Raw genomic sequence first — 18,244 nt, 5'->3', positions numbered from 1 at the left:
TCATGCCATTTCAAAAAACAATTTCCTCCTTTGAAGAACAAGTCTTTATCATATCTGCCGCTTGTGATCTGATGTAAATATATATTGCGATGTTCATAGTCTGATATCTGCTGTATATAAACGCAACCTGTATTTATGTCAACCTGTTCTGTGTCTAATTATTAATAAACACTATAAAAGAAGAAAGAAAGTGTTCAAGATATTATTGATGTTATTATTGCCGCATGATGGTCTAGTTTTTAATTTTGCACATTATACTAAGCATGGGCGACAAAGTCGTATGATCGTCGTGCTTGGCCAAGTATTATGTACAAAGTCCATCTTGCTTCCCTATAAAGGTGGTCGATGATAAATTGTTTGAAGTCGAAGTTAAATGGAAGTTGATGCCTGGGGAAATTATGTCTGTATTTCAGATGGCAAGAGAGGGCCAGCGTGGGAAATAATGTTACTTGAAATGTCCAAGCTTTGGCCACCTTAAATTATATATAAATCGTGGAATTATACATTGAGTGCTGGCTTTTCACTACAGTGTGTTCACGTCTCTGGTCTATATTCTTATAACCTCAATGTCCTTACTGAAATGAACTTTACGACTGCCGTTCTTGGGCATTTGACTTTTTGATACTGTGCCCTCACCGGCCACCTTCGCCCAGTCACGATATTTATCCATGATAAATCTGTTTTGGCACTGGTTGGTCGCTTGGTGACGCGATGGCCAAGCGTAGAATCGCGCCTTGGCTGCTTCCATCCGCTTCGTTGCTTCCGTGGCGCGCTGCAGTAACTCGCGCTGCGAGTCCCACATGACCTGCGAACGACGAACGCCCAAAGGAAAATCTTGCGCTTGGAACGGCTTCAGGTAATCTCGCGGGAAGAGGGCGGGATTTCGATCCACGATGGCGGACAACGTGGCATCTTCATCGCTATTCCTTCTGTAATGCAGCATCGCGTCTGAAGTGGCTATTACAAGGATGTTGAGAAACAATTGTACTCCTCATCCTCAATCCTTCTTTGAAATCTTTTACACTATGCCAAGACTGAAATGGAAGACTGTAATTATACAGTACTTGTAAACTAACGTCTTAAATAACACTAACTCAGGAAAGAGGATCGCTACTAATGTTGCCCGAAGACGGCTCTCTGAGGTGTTCAAATTACGACCCTCAGCACTTAATGGAAACACTTACCAGTAATAGCCCGCTGTTTTATCTGCGATTTGGATGCAAATGTCATGTTTACATGTTTTGCTTTAGGGCTTATACGTACGGTGTGTTTCATTTCCAAGGTTATTTGATTATTTGCAAGAAAACGGCTGTTCACTTTTGTAACCAAAGATTTACTAACGTCATAATGCCGGGAATGCGCGCACATGCATATTAAGCAAGCCTCACGCTATCCTTTGTTCACAGGATTGCGCATATACGCGCATGGTATTATTAGGTTCATTGCATAATAACTATTCCCCCAATCCATATACAATTTACATTTGTTGAAAAATACACATATCAGCTGAGAGTTTTGTTGAGACCCCCACTACCCCGACCCCTCCCCCCCCCCCCCCCGAACGGTTAACGCGCAAAATCAGGCATTGACCCACCCATATGTTTGTACGGACATTAATTTGTGTTATTCAGATCATTGGAAACCCATTTTGTGCCTGCAATGCATTTTAGGTGAAAATAATCCCAAGTGCGCAGCTACTGACACGCACACGTGTATGCATTTGGACTCTGGAGGGCGCTGTCATTTTGACCTTCAGGTCAGCACGTCACGCGCGCGGTAGCTGCAAAAACCACCACAGGTCCATGTCGAAGCAGACCGTATCTCTGACCTTGTACTGGAGGAAAGTTTCCTCAGAGGAATTCAGTCGAGCCGTAGCTCATGTTCTACACTCTGTTCGTGGACATTTCACACAAATAGGTTGGAGAATGTTAGCGTCAAACCGGACTACACAAACTGACAAAGCTCGGAGAAAACTTTTGGCCATTTGGGCAACTCAGCTTGAAGCAACATCACTAAGGAAGTGCGGTGACTTGACGTAATGTGACAAGACAGAACTGAGGTTAGTGAATTCACAAGGTGGGTCTCAGTAATTATCCCTCCAAAGGGCTGCGCTGTATTTTATTACGTCAAGGTTGACGGAACTTTGGACTTAAGGCATACACAATGTCATATACCTGTGCACAGTACAAAATAGTTTAGTTGTGACAAGGGCCGTTCAGTAATATGGTTGAGTAAGCCCAAACGCCAGTATATTGTCTACAAAATGTTCTACTTCGAAAATATTTCAGCTATTCTTATACTGTCCGGCATGCTAGCTAAGGTCTAGTTATGTAATAGTGACGTTCCAAGTTACAGTTATTTATCAGTTCTCTATGCTGTGATTCTTGTGTGTACTGTGGCAATTATGTGGAAGTGCCATTTTCGAAACCACTGTGGGTGCGTAGCCCAAATGCTACAAAAAGACGTACAGTCTTCGAATAGGGCTCAGCCACAACTTGTTTAAATAATAGCCAGGTTTTTTTGTAGGCTTGCCATTGTTTTTTCGTCAGCTTACTACTTGTAAATGTTGTATTTTTTCATATTGAGGATAGTTAAATATTATAAGCAATATCTGTAATATGTTGTAGAAAGAAAATCCCATTAAGACTTCTGTGCTTAAACGGAAACCGCTCAATGGCGCCCTCTGTTGTCAGGAAAAGCATGACATAGAGCATAGCACTATTTGATGTGATGAGTGTGCTCCGTTGATTATTGCATTGTAACCACAGCAACAATTTCTATTGTAGTGTATGTTTCAATGGATGATTTAATTCTTGAGTGCACCCATCCCTTCTCGTTCCGGTAACAGTTGGCTGACATCAAATGTATCAGTTGTGTACATATTTCACCGTAGGCCTATGGCCGATATTGTACCTTTCCGGGAAAAATGTTAAACTGATAGGGGAAAAAACAGCTGAGGCCTGCCACGGCGACTGTATTTAACAAGTAGTTTCGCTTGAAAGTCTTCTTTCTTACATTATGTATACCTCAATTTGTCCTGGTTCATTTCGTAACCCCCATAAGAGTTTTTTTAAAAATCCGCTCAATCTGCGTTTTTCTATTCTTGTCCGCGAACCTGCTCTTTCAGTTGTACATTTAGCTAAACTGTGTCAGTTGGATATTTTTATATGGGGTGGGATAAGAGTTCATGTCAGGTCCTCAGCTCAGATCACCATAAAAAAATTAAGTGAGTATGGCAGACTCGGTGAGTCAGGACATGTGCTCAAATAACTGTTAACTAGATAATTCTGGATATCCCAAACTCATAAAAGCCTCGATCGTCCGTGCAAATACAGGCCTTTCGTTGAGCTAACCTTATAACAAATCTATTGAGGCTAGGCCTAATATGTACACTTATTCAAACAGGTTGGTGTCGGTTATACGAGACATTTCTGTTGAGTCGGTCAAAATTTCAATCCATATGAAAGCCCAAAATTGGCTGCATTTATTCAAGTATTTAGAGTCTGGCTCCATATGTAGCAGTGACTACAAGAACTCTTGCAGAAAAAAACAAGATAAATAGATTTTGGAGATATGATTTGTCAAATATATAGGTGATATCTTACTGATTTACGTGTAACATCCATTTTTAATACAACCACATGACACTTTTATACAAGATTCGACTGATTAATCAACGATAATTACAATGTCAGAAAATTAGCAATAACAAACAGATGTGACATTAGTTTTACTTTTATATTTTCAGTCAATTTGTTTTCACATGAATATAACATCAGCTTAACTTACTGAATATCATTAAGTGAATACTTAAAATATCAATATTATTTTTCGGTATTTTGCATTGATAGACTGAAGATTAAGGGAAGTTTGAAGTACGTGATGGTGCTTGGTTTTTAGTTGCAATAATTAAAGTAAACTCGATTAAGAAAACTAACTGAACTGACAACCAAAATAAAAATGGATAATGTATACTGCCACCAACACTATTCAACTAGAGAACAAGTGGGAATATGGGCCAATATATTGAAGGTTCAGTCTCAGTTATTAACCTTAATACCATTCTCTATCAACAAATCGCAACCATAATAATGATCAAACGTATAACCTATGTAGTGGAAATATTTTTGTCCTTAATTAATATGAAAACCTTGGATACTCTGCATTTTTTTGGGGGGGGGGGTCGCTTTTGTTTTACTAAATACTTTTACCGTTTATGCTGATACAATGTGAAACTTTTCATTTTTCGAGGCTGATGAAAATTATGAGCTGTATTCTTGGATTTGAAACTACTTGCCTCTTTTAACAAAAATATTGGAATTTCACTAACTATTCAAGACTTAAAGATGTGGCATAGGAGTACGTATGGGGAAATTGGGTTTGATAACAAACCCTTGTGCATTTAATACTTAAAGAGACATTCTTTACAATTTTTAGCTGCTGATAAAATCATCAAGGTGCAAAAACGCCCTCTGGCGCATAGTGCTTTAGTGTAAATTTCACCCCTGCTTATTAACTATGAACACAGCTGAGAAATCTCGATATTGTGTCACCACAGCATGCCAGAACGCATCATAAGTAACTCACCTATAGCAATAATCTCAACCCTCGCAACCAATCACTGAATCGTGCTTTGCACTCTGCATTCCACGTGCCGTGTACTTTCACGCCGGGCCTGCTGCCACTTATCGTTTAATAAACCTCCTCACAGACTACCTCTCTCAGTTTCTGTTCACCACATTGCACACCAAAATGTATTACTTTATGCCTTAATCTATTCAACCTGTTGATCAATGAAACCAATGATAATTTAAAATGTATTAAACATTCCGTTTAAGGCCAAAAAAAATAATAAGTCGGTCTCTGGTCAGCGCGCGCGTCGATTTTAATCATGCGCGTCGATCTTTTTTTTTTCCAAAATGTTCCGCGGTAGCTCCAACAGCGCCCTCTATTTCCGCACCTCCTCAATTTTTTTTACCAAAGAGCACCAAGGAATGGGAAATTGCACCAAGGCAAATGATCGAAAGCACCAAGGCAAATTATGGAGGACACCAATATACATGAGGACACCAAAAAAGCAAAATAGTACCCACCTTGTCTGTACAATCCAAGCTTGAAGAAAAAAAAAAAAAAGCAAAAAAAAAAAAAAAAAAACCGCGTGGCCGCGTCAATTCCGGAACTTTGGTCTGACCAGAGACCGAATATTTTTTTTTTTTTGGCCTAATCCATGAATTGATAAACCGGCGTGATCAAATGCCCAATTTTACTAAACCTCCAGGCGAATCCACTCACGGCTACAATAAATCTCACAGCTCACCAAACAACCTTACGAAACAAAAACAAACCTCAAGGCGGACATGCCATTGCTCATCAACTGAATCTCATGAGATACATCAAGCACACCACTGTTTACCATCTGATATCGAATCTTGTTCATGGAACCTCATGCGCTCACAGATATCTGCACTGATCCACCACACTTTTGAAACCATTTTTAGCTAAATTCCACTTCACATCAGCTTTTAATAGATTTATTCCCATAGTCATCTCGTAAAGAAGTTTGTCTGACCGTAATGCGGCCATCAATTATTGTTTCCCTTCCCCTCCCCCCGGGATGCCCCACTCAAGACGTAGGGATTGTCACTTTTGAAGTGACAAAATCCCCACCACTTGGGCAAAATTTAAATGACAGTCTCCGACAAACATACGTGGAGCCCATCACTAGTGATTGCCTTTCTATGTAGTACGCCAATTGTAACAATGTTTAGGAGTGACCAGAATCCCCAACCTTCAGGGGCATGAAAAAAATGACCAAACCACGACATCGGACCTGGGACAGCGCGGTGTGAAGGGGGGGGGGACATTTGATAGGCGCATAACATCTTAAAATATTTTCACTTGAGAAAAAACATATCCATCTGGAAAAATACGAGATCAGTTCTGTCCTGACGCCATATAATCACAACGTAATTGCCTTGGTATTTGGAGAAAAAAATCACTGCTATTCATCAACATTTTTTTGCGTTCACTAAAACGATCATTGAGTGTGCTTAGGTCGTGTGTATATATAAAGCTGATGCATTTAAATGGAATGTCTGTTATTGGAGTTGTGACAATCATTAGGCCAATATAGAACCCATGCTCCACTGGGGCCTAAATTTGATGCAATGAAAATTACTGGTCGTTTTTATTACATCATTCGGCGTGTTTGAACTGTAACATTGTAGAACAAAACATCTGTATGGTTCCAAATGTTTAGTTCAGCTGTGTCTTAACTTAAGGAGAAAAAGTATAGACAGATATTAACTTGAGAACAAGATTGTATTTAACAAAATAACGAAAAGCGACCGTAACGCGAAATGCCTGCCCGTCACGTGACTCGTTTTGGACTTCCCAGCTTATATTCACATCGCCACAGAACCACAAATTATTTCACTCAACTGTCTCACACTTTCAACTTATGGACACAGTGCAAAACTAAATACGCCATCGGCTGTACACGCAAAAGAGCGCACACGCATTCTAAGGAGCGATCTCCCCATGCGCACGTGCTATTGGTTTGCGTGCATTCGATTGAATGTTGGGGGTGCGCTATCTTCGGAGTTCGAACGCATGAACCAGCGCACGTAATGTGTCCTTCCAAACAGCGCCACCTACTGTTCGTGCACGGAGTCCATTATCCGCTCATAACACCTCACACTCTTGTCCACCCTGGACTGGATCTGGGTCTGGATCGTTACACTCTGACAAAACGGTTACCCACATGACATCATTCTTGAAGATGTCTTCAAGATCTGGGGCACGATGATACATGATACATCGCGCGCTGCAGATGACATTTTGCAGACGAAATAACAACTTCAGGTCAGGGTGTTGCAAATTCCATCAACCAAAATCACTCAGGCGAAAAGGAAATGGTAAAATAATTCATGGAGATTGGAGATTTAAGCCAGATATATTTTGGTAACGTGACATTTAAGTAAACCTATATACGAACCAAAATGCAATAATTCTGTGTAACTATCAGAGTGCATTAGTCGCAGTGACTGACTTTCAAATTAGATACTAAACGTGTTTAGCAGACTAGTGACCTTCTAATGGCTTACATATAGTGCAGTCTTTATAATTATTTAGGATTTCTTCACGTTCATCGAACCTTGTAAACATTAAAAGTCATGATGAAACTCCATTCCCTTTGGGAAATGTTCTCTTCACACTTTTTTGCAAAGAGTGTTAATATATGTTGCATGTTATACGGTTCCTTAACGGCAGCCATAAAAATCTGTTATTTTTAAACTACGATCTATAAAATATCTCGGTTACATGGTCACCAAAGCCAACAAAATATCAAGAAGGCATACATACTGATCAACAGTGTGTTTTCACATAATCTATTTCAAGAAAGATCCAGCCTTATTATGATATTGATGTCCCTGACTCATCCCGCCTGGTGCCCGATCAGCACGTGTCTTCCATTGAATCCACTACGCTGGCAGTCAGGAGACTATTCTTGCTGACTAACGCCTGCTTACCGTTGGCGGCGCGCTGGTAACCACTTGTTGACGTCATCAGGTGGTGGCTGGTGGGATTTAAGGGCGTTGCGCTTTGTTGGTGACTGTTGGTGGCGTCGGGGCTTGTATTACCGCAGCGGAATACGCGCTTAAACCCGGCTCGAAACCTGTAAATATACGAACCAAATCAATTAAATCAATTAAAGGCTTTGAAATGAAACGATTGCGGAGAAAACAAAGGTGTCAGTTCAGCCGAAACGTGTGACAGAAACCAACTTCAGTTTTCTGAGGGGAGCTAGAATAACCGTATCTGGTAGAGTTTCACAATGCTTTTATACCCGCAAACTTCACCCAATTTTAACTTCGAAGCGTTAATACAAATTAACTCCTCCTAAGCAGGTTAATTTAGAATCAAGTTTTTCTGATACTTTTCTTAGTGAGGACCTTTGGAAACAAATGATCGAAAGAAGACACAAAATGATGATAGGGAGTATGTTGTGATCGTTGTCAAATTGAAGTTTCAGGTCATGACACGAGAAGCACTCCTTAAGCCCGCCGTAATTATTTCTTGAGCGACTTTCCCCCCAAGTGACAGCCTAAATCCCTGGGAAAAAAATAACAGCATATGATGGACGAACATAAGCGAACGATTACTGAGAAGTCCTGGCCCGGGGCGTCATTTAGCCGGCGTCAACAACAACTGACACTAGCGACGCTCAGCGGAGAGTGAACCCAATCTTCCTACCATTTCTAAAACCATCGGGAACAGGTAAAGTCTGGTCTCGCTTGGGTGCAGGCAATCGGCAAAGTGATCTTTAGATGACAGTCATTCCCGTGTGTGGCTCAATATGAAATGTCTGCGAGTATTACAATCTCCAAAAAGGTTCCAAAGCCCCGTCAGGATGGCTTTTTTTCAGTTGGATGTTTTATCATAACGAAGTGATCTTTCGATAAAGCTCAATAAAACAAACGCTCTAATAAAGGCAATTTGTTTCATCTCCATACGGATCTGTGTTGGCGGCCCTTTCCCATTCTTCGCGTGATGGCTCGTAAAATCTTTTTAAGTTTTATAAACAAAGATCGATTTATACTCTAGCTAAATATTGCAAAGCAAAGCGAAGTTGCGTCGTAGATATAACAAATACTCTTGCTGCGGATTCGCAACTTCGGTGAGTTTCTCCACGCGAATCTACCTTTCGGGTTTTTTTGGGATGAAATAATGCTCTATGATTCTATGCTGCAGACTGGGATTCTTATTCGAATTCAATTTAGACATGGTCCTGATTAAATTTGCTTCTTTGAAATGACCAGCTGAACCTTATAGCATGCCTTTTTTTACGAAAGGTTCAGCTTTCGAAATGAAGAAATCTGCCAGCGGCAAGTGGCAATTACAGCGTATACAGAAAGCGGGAACTTGATCCAGGAACGTGCATTGTTAGAAGAAAAGAACTCATTCCCACGTCACCATTATGAAAAGGGGGTTTCTAGAGCTGACAATTTGTGCCAAATTTCCCCCAAGATTTGGACAGAGAATGGAACTTATACCGTTCTCGTCAATTTGATACTTTTCTCGCGCACTTATCCTCTCAATGCCTCAATCAAACGTCAGACAACGGCCAACGCGTCAAGACAGCTTCCCTCCTAACACCTCTAGCACGGGGTCAACTTGATTTAAAGCTACACATACGCTCCTCAGGCCTCCTTGTTAATCTCCCTGGCGGAGAATTCAGGAGTACCAAGTTCGCTCTGCGAACGTCCGCGTGTAAGCGCGCTGGGGAGAAATCGTCACCTATAATTGACAAATTAATACCGAAACTCTTAACGGACATCAAGTCCCTATGGATATTAATAGTTTTTGGAAGCTACCTTCCTCGATCCTACATAATCCTTCAAAACCTGTTGAATTTTGAAGGATTTAAGAGGGTTCATGTTAATAAACCCTCACCTATCATTCAGCCAGCAATAGATGAAAGGATTGTACATAGATGAACTCATAGCCAGCGTCCAGACTCCTAGGTAGACGTGTAGTGAGTAGGATCTCTGATAGGCAACATCATTCATGAAGGACAGAAGCTGATACACATGCAGAGGTAACCAACATGTAGCAAAGACTGCGATGACCACGATGATCATCTTGACGACCTGATATACAAGAATAAAAAAATCACGTCCAAAATGCAATAATCCTAACTACCAATGTCTTTGAAAAGAGCACAACGACACGCTGAAACATAATGTATGACAAATGCTACAGCCATAATGCATAATCTATATGTCATTATCTCAGACAATATACATACATTGTATTCAATTGTCAGTAGGATGGTGTAATTTTGGCCACTCTTTATGCGATCGCTATTGATGCGATCCAACAGTAGTTTTTTTTTTTGGGGGGGGGGGGCTGCGCATGCTCCATGCCCACTATTTTGAAAAGATGATGCCTCATAAGGTCGCATCGATGCCAATAAGACGTGGCATTTGTTTACAAATTTGTGTCGTTGTCACGTGACACCGACGTTCGCTGAAACGAGGCATGACGCTCGATTCAACATTCATCTCATGTTATTGAATTATCGATCATTTTTATACCGGCGTCATACAGTGAGGTCTGTATATAAATACCCGACAAACTTGCGTTGGCGACTGCTTTTTTTTTTGCTCACAAAAATAAGAGAGAGAATGCGCAGACCGTGTCACGCGCGTACCATGGCCCGATAATGAACCAAACCATTGGCACAGGTATGGTATCCCGACGTTGTCTGAATTATTTATTAAGTTTTTGGATGGGCTCTACAAATTTCTCAGCGCAGGACTCCAGCCATGACGTCACTTGTTGCACTGTCAATATTATTGCTGTGTGTCCTCGTGTGCTTACTAAACTCTTGTATGTTGTAAACAGGTGGTCGTGGTAGCCTAATAATAATGACTACCCACCTTTCTTTTGGCTTTGATGTGTCTTGCCCGACTAGGAATATATTCCCCCAAAACTCCGCTCCTCCACAGCTTGACACCAATCACAGTGTAGCACAGGGCCAGTATGGACAAGGGCACGCAGTATACCACAGTAAAGGTCGCCACATTATACCTAATGCGAAGACAAATGGTAAAAGTTTGTCACCATGCACGAGACCTATGGGAATATGCTTAGTGTATCGTGACAGGTGCAAATTTAATTGAACATGACAGACATTTGAGAGACTTTGCCGAGGGACAGTCAAAACTCAACACGTTTAACCTGGGGACATTATCTTGATCTATCAGGCTGCGTGGTGACATTGCCGCTAGGTATACATGAAAACTGCAAATTTGAGATAACATATTTATCTTCTCCGTATCTCACCTTATAGCTGACATTAATGTTCCTTTCAGTGTCTCTGTTAAAGTGAAGTTAATCGTTGAAAGATGGAACTTCAAAGGGTTTTGATTAAAGCCAAGATTAAAAGTAATCCCCCGTAAACTGCTACGTCGAAGGCCAAGTAATAAATGTCACGTTCATGTTATCAAGATATCTGTGCTTTGACATGTTCTTTCAACATTTTATCATAATATATGCCTTTAATTAAGGCCGATTAGTAGGCTACGTCATAGAAAAAAAGTAACTAGAGAAAAAAGTGACTTTGCATTGTAACCGGAACTAAAATTGATTTACAATTCACAAATTGACCTTTCCGTTTGAGAAAAATACGCCTACTCAAACCCACCGCTCTCCCTCCCCGCCCGCCCTAAAAAACATTGTCAGAGGGACCCTATTAATATTTACATGATGCCGATATTTCCTTATAAGCTGCCGACTTGAGGCTTCATTCATTTGAATAATTAATTGTTTTGAAATAGCCTGCCCATTTGTCAAGGTTAACCTTGTGATAATAATCAATATTGAGACAATGTTCGCGGTCTTAATTAAATTAGCCTTAAAGACATACATTTTGATTAATTGACTTAATCATGCTCCAGTTCTTTTCCTGGAAATCGTTTTATTTATCATTAATTTGACTAAATATGCCTTAATAACCGAATATAACGAATATTATGATAAAGTTTTCAGACCGTTATCTTCAAATATTTAAAAAAAAATCTTTTATACCGCTTTCATTCTAGTTGGATCATGATCAGTTGTTTTTAGGATCGTGTGGTCGATTTAAGGCAAACGATTTCAGAGTTCTAGAAACCTCGATTGTTTTTTTTCCCTTCAGAGAGCCTTAAGGTACTGAGGGCAGTCATGGTGTAATTGCTATTGAAGGAATCAAGTCCCAACTCACATGAACTGACTGAGAGATCCATGTTCGGTAAACAGGAAGAGACATCCGTTGCCTTTCAGCATTTAGAAAGGTATCGCTTCACACCTTACATTACCGTCAGCAAAGATCCGAGAAACCCTCTCCGTATAGCCTGTTCACACCAATCGGTGAGTGGCATTCAGAAATCGGAATATTTTTGCAGGGTAGCGTCGCGTTTCCTGCCGTGTTGTCCTTTCATAAACCCAGGTACCTGTACACAGCTTGCGATGGTAAATAAAACGTGTGACTTCGGCTTCGTTTCATTAGGAAAGACGTCTGCTTTCGTTGTGCGAATCGGGCCTTTGAACTTCTCCGTAAATCCGTGAAAATGCGAAATAGATAAAAAAATAATGTGTTTGTTTCTCAAGTTTCAGCGATTGTATATTGCTATTAAGATAACCAGGCAGTCATTTGTGCACTCAAAGATGGCTTAATGACGGAATTTTACCAAAATGGTGTGATTGATGTAGTTATCATGATAATTGTCACATTCATCACCTGACGACTTAATGGTAATTGGAACGATTGCGATAAAATCCCCACTGCGCATGCGCGTAGTGTACTCGATCCCAGCATGCTTATTCAAACTGCAATAACATTTCAGTTCAGTAAACATCATTCGACTATATGATAATAGATAGAAAGTTTCAGCTTGCCATTCTCTTTCAGACAGAAAGTCGCAAAAACAAATCAAGAAACATTGTTATTGGCAGTATGTCATAATATGCTCAATTTAGGCTTTTTGACGATAAATATATTAAGAACACCATCTAAAACAAGTAGTTATTAAACCTGCAAAATATGAATGTAGCCATTTAATTATGACGTAATTATGACGTAACAAGGGTCTATAACTCCCAACTAGTTTTTCAACTGACTCAAGACCAAATCTGATGATGATGACAATGCCTTTCAAATTGGGAAAAAAACTCTTGACATAATGGATATATTCCAATGCTGGTATATCCAGCGGAATATATCCATGTGCCCTTGGTTGTACAGTAATTGATTGATAAAAATAATGTCTCTTACCAAAACTCGTATTCTCTCTGTACTCCATCCGGCCAGATGACGTAACACTGCGTTACCGGCCCGTTCACGTATCCAAACGTCACCAGGTGGGAGTACAGGAACAGAGGACTAGCAAAAGAGGCGGCCCCGCCCCAAATAAAGAAAATCATGCAAATGATGCAGGATTTGGAGAGGCGTGGCAGTAAGGGGTGGACGATGGCTCGATAGCGATCCACAGAGACGGCTACTAAGGATAACACTGATGCCATAGTGGAGACAGTCCCCATGAATCTGGCCATGCGACACATAGTGGCACCCATCACCCAATTCTGCGTGACGATGAAACTAAACAGAAAAGGCATGCTTAGAGTTGCGATCAAGGCATCAGCAACGGCCAAGTTTAACAGGAAATAGTTTGTGACTGTTCGCATGCGAGGGTTGGTAGCCACTATCCATATGACGATAATATTACCCCCGGCCGCTGTGAGCATAACTGCTGATACCACCACGCTCCATATGATACGATCACGTGGAACCATATTATGCGTGAAAGTATCATTAATAGGATAGTAATCATCATAGTCCATGAAATCACTGGCTGTGCCACCCATTTTTACTTCTGCGATCTTCCTAAGATCCCCTGTAATAAACTTGTGATGTCCCTTTAGTAAAGCTAAATATCATTCAAAAATGTTTACAGCGATTCCACAGGCGCTGAACGACGGAGCAACTAGTCGTGCATGTGTCTTGAAAGTCTAGCCCTTTTAGTGGTTGGGTTTAGTGCAGTGGTATCAAAGGTAAAATCCTAGATTGTGCAACGGATTTCTCGTTCTCCTCGGTTGGAAACAACAGAAGCAAACTACTTTTGCTGTGTCAAGTCTGGATCAGTGATGTTCCTGCTTACAAGTCAAACCATCATCTTGTGATTTGTAACGACTCAATTTTTTTATCCCGTCGAAGGGAGATGTTCCTGGGTGTCAGATCAATCCAGTAACGCTGACTTTATGACAGTAGATACAGTGTTTGAAAACTAGCAGTCCTCAACAATACCGTGGGGTTTCATTTTACATGGATGTCCGGTGTGGCTCCATCTACTTTAGCAAATCACCCTGAAGGAGTAGTCCAAGTATCCACTCTGTCGAGCTAGGATTTCACTGACATCAAAGCGAGTTGCTACAGTTACATTATGCGGTAATCTGGGTATGATCCCTTCTGAATTGCGTTTGTGACGCACGGAGAAGCATCGCAGAAAGTTCTTGGCGATACGTGGGCCGTCGTTTGGCTTGACTAGACGCGGAAAGCACCCGGGTGGCTCACGGTATAATAATGGGGCGGGGAAGGGCGAGAGATGAGAAAAAAAAGTTGTGGTCGTATCCGGAGCACGAAGATCGGCGAGACCTCTTGAAATCTCATCAGCCGCAACCAGCCAAATGGCCGGCTGTTTCTCTCTGACGGTACGCTAAAAGCCCAGCAAAGCACATAAGAGTGCTCGTGGATGTAGCTAGGACGAGCTACTGCCGGAGTCTCTATGGATCTGTACCCGCTGACTATGAGATTGCTCACTGGTAAAGCTGACACCAGGGGACTTCAGTACGCCAATACAACGCTCTCATCTGAACAACTACAGCTTTCAGCTGAGACGCTCGCGCATGCGCCTTTAGCCAAACCCTCACCGCCCCATCGACACGCACGAACGACAGTACGTGTTTTTCACTCCGAAAAACTGCGTGTATTGTTTTCAAATAAGTTTGAAATTACACCTTGCAGTTTTTTTTTTTAATATTTATCTTTCCAGATCTCCGGGCGGATCTTGACTACATGCAAATGTCTCAGACCAAGCTACTGGATCGACTTACTTCCGTGCACGTATTTCCCAATTTCACCGCACTGTTCCCTCGTAAAGCTCGTAAAATGCACGCTGTTGAATTGAATTGGCTCTTTGAAACCCGCCTGGGGTTTGCTGTCCATTTCCCGAACAATTTCCGAGGCCAAGCAATCTTCCCGGTTTTATTCCGACGAGAAGACGAAACACACGTTGATATTTCTCGGTAGCTCGTGCCTCACAGTTTAATCCTGAAATACAAAGAATAAAAAAAAGATTGCTGAGCCATTTCGAACCTATTAACATGATTGGCAATAAACATTAATGCATGTAGCATTGTGTACCCTTTTTACTGATGAAAGATATAAGAAAGAGCATCCCTGTAGTTGCATTTTAAAGAGTAATGTGTCAATCCCAAATTAACAGCTCCTACGCTGCGCGGCTGTCTGTCTCCGTCTCTGTCTGATGTCTGTTTTTTGTAAAAGGCCCTAGGAGTGTGCGGGAGCATTCCAGGGTTAATGGAGAGGTCTCTAGTGTATGCAGGTCCTATGCTGCGATTTCACTCAGTCCTCTGAAGTCACGGTTGGCACGTAAAAAAATTATTGATTTGTTTTGTTTTTTATTTTTTTTGGGGCAAATTTGTTTCTTTGAGACTTTGACTATTTGAATATTACAACATCGTCTTTATGAAAACACTCCAAAACGAATCGCTATTACGCAAATAATAATATTGATAAATTCTATTCAATTCAATTTATTTATTCTCATCATGTAAAAACATGAAACTTGTCTCCTCGTTCTGCACACATAGTCGTATGCAAATTTAAAAACTTCACATTAAAACCATACAAACATTTACACAAATGTACAAATTGATGATATAAAATGTGGCAAAATTGCTTCACCAAGGTTTACCACGCCCACCTGGGGTCAACATGCAAATTGAGGTCAAAGTAATACATTAGTATATATGACTCCACCCAGCTGGTGGGTGCCGCGCAAAGTCTAAAAGACTTGCATATCTTTATCTATCGACGATAAATATTTTTCAAAACCGCCAAATTATTTGTCTCCCTTAATTAAATTCGTAGTTGACCTCTCGAAAGAATTGTTGCAAGCACATGTCAGAAACATTCGACAAGATCATTTTTTTTGGCAGGAATATTCAAACATCGTCGGTCCAAGATAAATGTTTGGTTTTCATTTTTTCCTCTTCTATTATTAAATTGTGAGCCGGCAGTGGATAAACAAACAAGTTGTGTGGCATTCTCTTATCGGTTGCTGTATGCGTCTTATCACGCATCACCTTCCATAGCAACCACGATATGGCCTTTGAAGGCAGCGAACTGGGCTCCGTTGTAAGAGCTCTCGCCGCCCAATCTAAAAGTATTCGTCAATCATTCCCGTATCTGAAAAATCTTGTATGACATGTGTAATTGTTAGCAATTCACTTCTACAAAACGGTGTGATTGTATCAACTGGCGGGGCAAACCTTAATCTGTCTAGAATTGAGTGGCAACGCACCGTACGTTTTCCTCAAACGTGCCGATAGACTGCCCCGAATAGGGGGTGGGGGGAGGGGTTGAGGCAAACCAATTTGTGTTTTTGTGTACACTGACGAATCGAGGCAAATACAAACGAACCTGCTTGGAATCAAAATCAACGGGGACATTCATTTACCCTTCGTTTGCTAACACGTGAACGTGTACACACTCTAGAGTTGAACTGCAAACTGACACTTTCTTATTTTTAATAAGCTTTGGAGATTTCGAGAGAAAAGGCTTCTTCTTACTAATCAGCTGTCAGGTTGTAAAAGATTTATTAAAAAAAAAACAATTTTAAAGAAGGAACTTTTCAGTGGATTGCTTGTTCACAAAAACTCGTAATTTGCGATGTGATATTAAGAGATTTTCCCCCACGAATCCTAAACCAAGTCTCTTATAATTGCAGAGTTCCATTTTCCGTAACAAGTTAATTGTTTTTTGCTTGTTATGCTGTAACCTTTACAGAAACTGTATTGTAAAAGTGCACCTCTAATCATATTATTGTGTTGGAAGTTGTTTCAGACTTTTTCTTAATGGGTGATCAGTATACTAGTACGAGCGTAGAAAAAGTATAACTTAATAGAATACTATGATGCATGAGTACTACGGTGTTAACCGAAATTAAATAATGCTCTCACTTGTATTTTTTCCCGATTGAGAACAGTTAACAAGCTACAACACAATGTGAGTACGTCTGCAGGCACCATTAAGCTGCAACTCTTTCTCTTAATTTTCTTCACTGAACTGGTGGGCATTATCAAATAGTTCCGAGGCCTTCAGTAAACTTCTAAATCAATTTCGTGTGACGGAAGATGCATCTGTTTAAGGAAATTACACTCGCAAACTTTATTTCCGACTTTTAAATTACTTCAATTCGGTGGAAACAACTCACGAAATGGTGTTGACTGTTCCATCTGAACTGATATATGGATGACATTATACACGCGTGTACGGTCACTCACCGGTACTGCCCACAGAACATGCAAATACATCTACTGAAGATAGCACGCGCGCCCTTGTGTGGTATGTTCCTCAGGTGCTGTTCATCACACTAATAATTAACGTGGTTGGAATCAGCGGACGGATCTCTAATCGAGTTAGGCTGGAGTGAGGCCGCGCGCCAATGCCTATTAGACGACTCTACTCATCCGTTGAGCGGATGGATAATCATAATTTGATCTTCCGCGACAGATCCAAGTCGCGCCCAAATCTCATTTCGGCATTAACTTCGTCCGCTGCACGAGTTAACAACAATTATTCAAGAAACTGAGCTATTCACTGCTTTATTATAGGGACCAGGTAATGAAGGATTGTGACGTGAACGTATTCCGCGCACCTGTGTTCTTATAACAATTAAGCCTGACTTTTAACGATGTTTTCTGATTTAGTATTCATTCGCATTTGAAGTTTCCGGGGAAAAAAACATGAATGACGCACACGCAAAGCTGATTATCATTATGGCCGGCATTGAAAACCCCTTTTCAAATTGTTCGCAGAAAAAAAGTTACAATTATTTCGTTACATTATTTCGTTATTAGTTACAAAATGTTCGCTGGTGTAGACTTTAAGATTTTTGATTTCATCGCCAACAGAATACGGTTGTCGTTGAAATAATAATCAAGGATTTTGACCAAACCCAAACATGTCTGGAAAAAAATGCTGTTGTTCTCTTTATATATTGCCTTAGCAAACAACCACAAAAACGGACTTATTTTCACCTCTGAAACGAAACAAAACTACTCCACGCAGTTTCTATTCTTCCTTTGCATATTTCGATAGGAATGAAAACACGCACCGCAAACAGTTTTTAATTCAATGTAAAGAGATGAAGTCTGCAGGTTAAATTGTGCTTCAGACGTCAAAATGGCTGAAAAGGATCAGATATAATATCTAGCGTCTCACTGCGTACTGCTCTGTTTACCCGACTGCATTCAAATAAGTACAGCAGCTAAACGGGTACCAGTCACGTATTTTCCAGTAGATTAACTTTCAGAATCGTTTAAGACATTTGGAGATTTATATTCCAAAACATTACACACGATATACCTTGTTTTCGGTTTCCTGTCTGTTAAATGGCCA

At 40.7% G+C, this 18,244-nt stretch overlaps 2 protein-coding genes across 2 annotated transcripts; both read right to left on the bottom strand.

Annotated features, from left to right (window-relative positions):
- Window positions 1-175: 175 nt before the first annotated feature.
- LOC119731738 lies at window positions 176-1,300 on the bottom strand. Its single transcript, XM_038204981.1, has 2 exons — window positions 1,185-1,300; window positions 176-957 (listed from the first exon to the last, which is right to left on the bottom strand). Exons 1-2 carry the CDS (start codon window positions 1,273-1,275, stop codon window positions 548-550), a joined length of 501 nt encoding a protein of 166 aa, XP_038060909.1. The 5' UTR covers window positions 1,276-1,300; the 3' UTR covers window positions 176-547.
- Window positions 1,301-5,179: 3,879 nt separating this feature from the next.
- LOC119732687 (substance-P receptor-like) lies at window positions 5,180-14,900 on the bottom strand. Its single transcript, XM_038206323.1, has 4 exons — window positions 12,821-14,900; window positions 10,446-10,596; window positions 9,457-9,653; window positions 5,180-7,678 (listed from the first exon to the last, which is right to left on the bottom strand). Exons 1-4 carry the CDS (start codon window positions 13,408-13,410, stop codon window positions 7,459-7,461), a joined length of 1,158 nt encoding a protein of 385 aa, XP_038062251.1. The 5' UTR covers window positions 13,411-14,900; the 3' UTR covers window positions 5,180-7,458.
- Window positions 14,901-18,244: the final 3,344 nt, after the last annotated feature.

The sequence above is a fragment of the Patiria miniata genome, unplaced genomic scaffold (genome assembly GCF_015706575.1).
Source record: "Patiria miniata isolate m_02_andy unplaced genomic scaffold, ASM1570657v1 HiC_scaffold_24, whole genome shotgun sequence".
Classification (NCBI taxonomy): domain Eukaryota; kingdom Metazoa; phylum Echinodermata; class Asteroidea; order Valvatida; family Asterinidae; genus Patiria; species Patiria miniata.
This window is presented reverse-complemented; position numbering and strand designations above follow the sequence as displayed.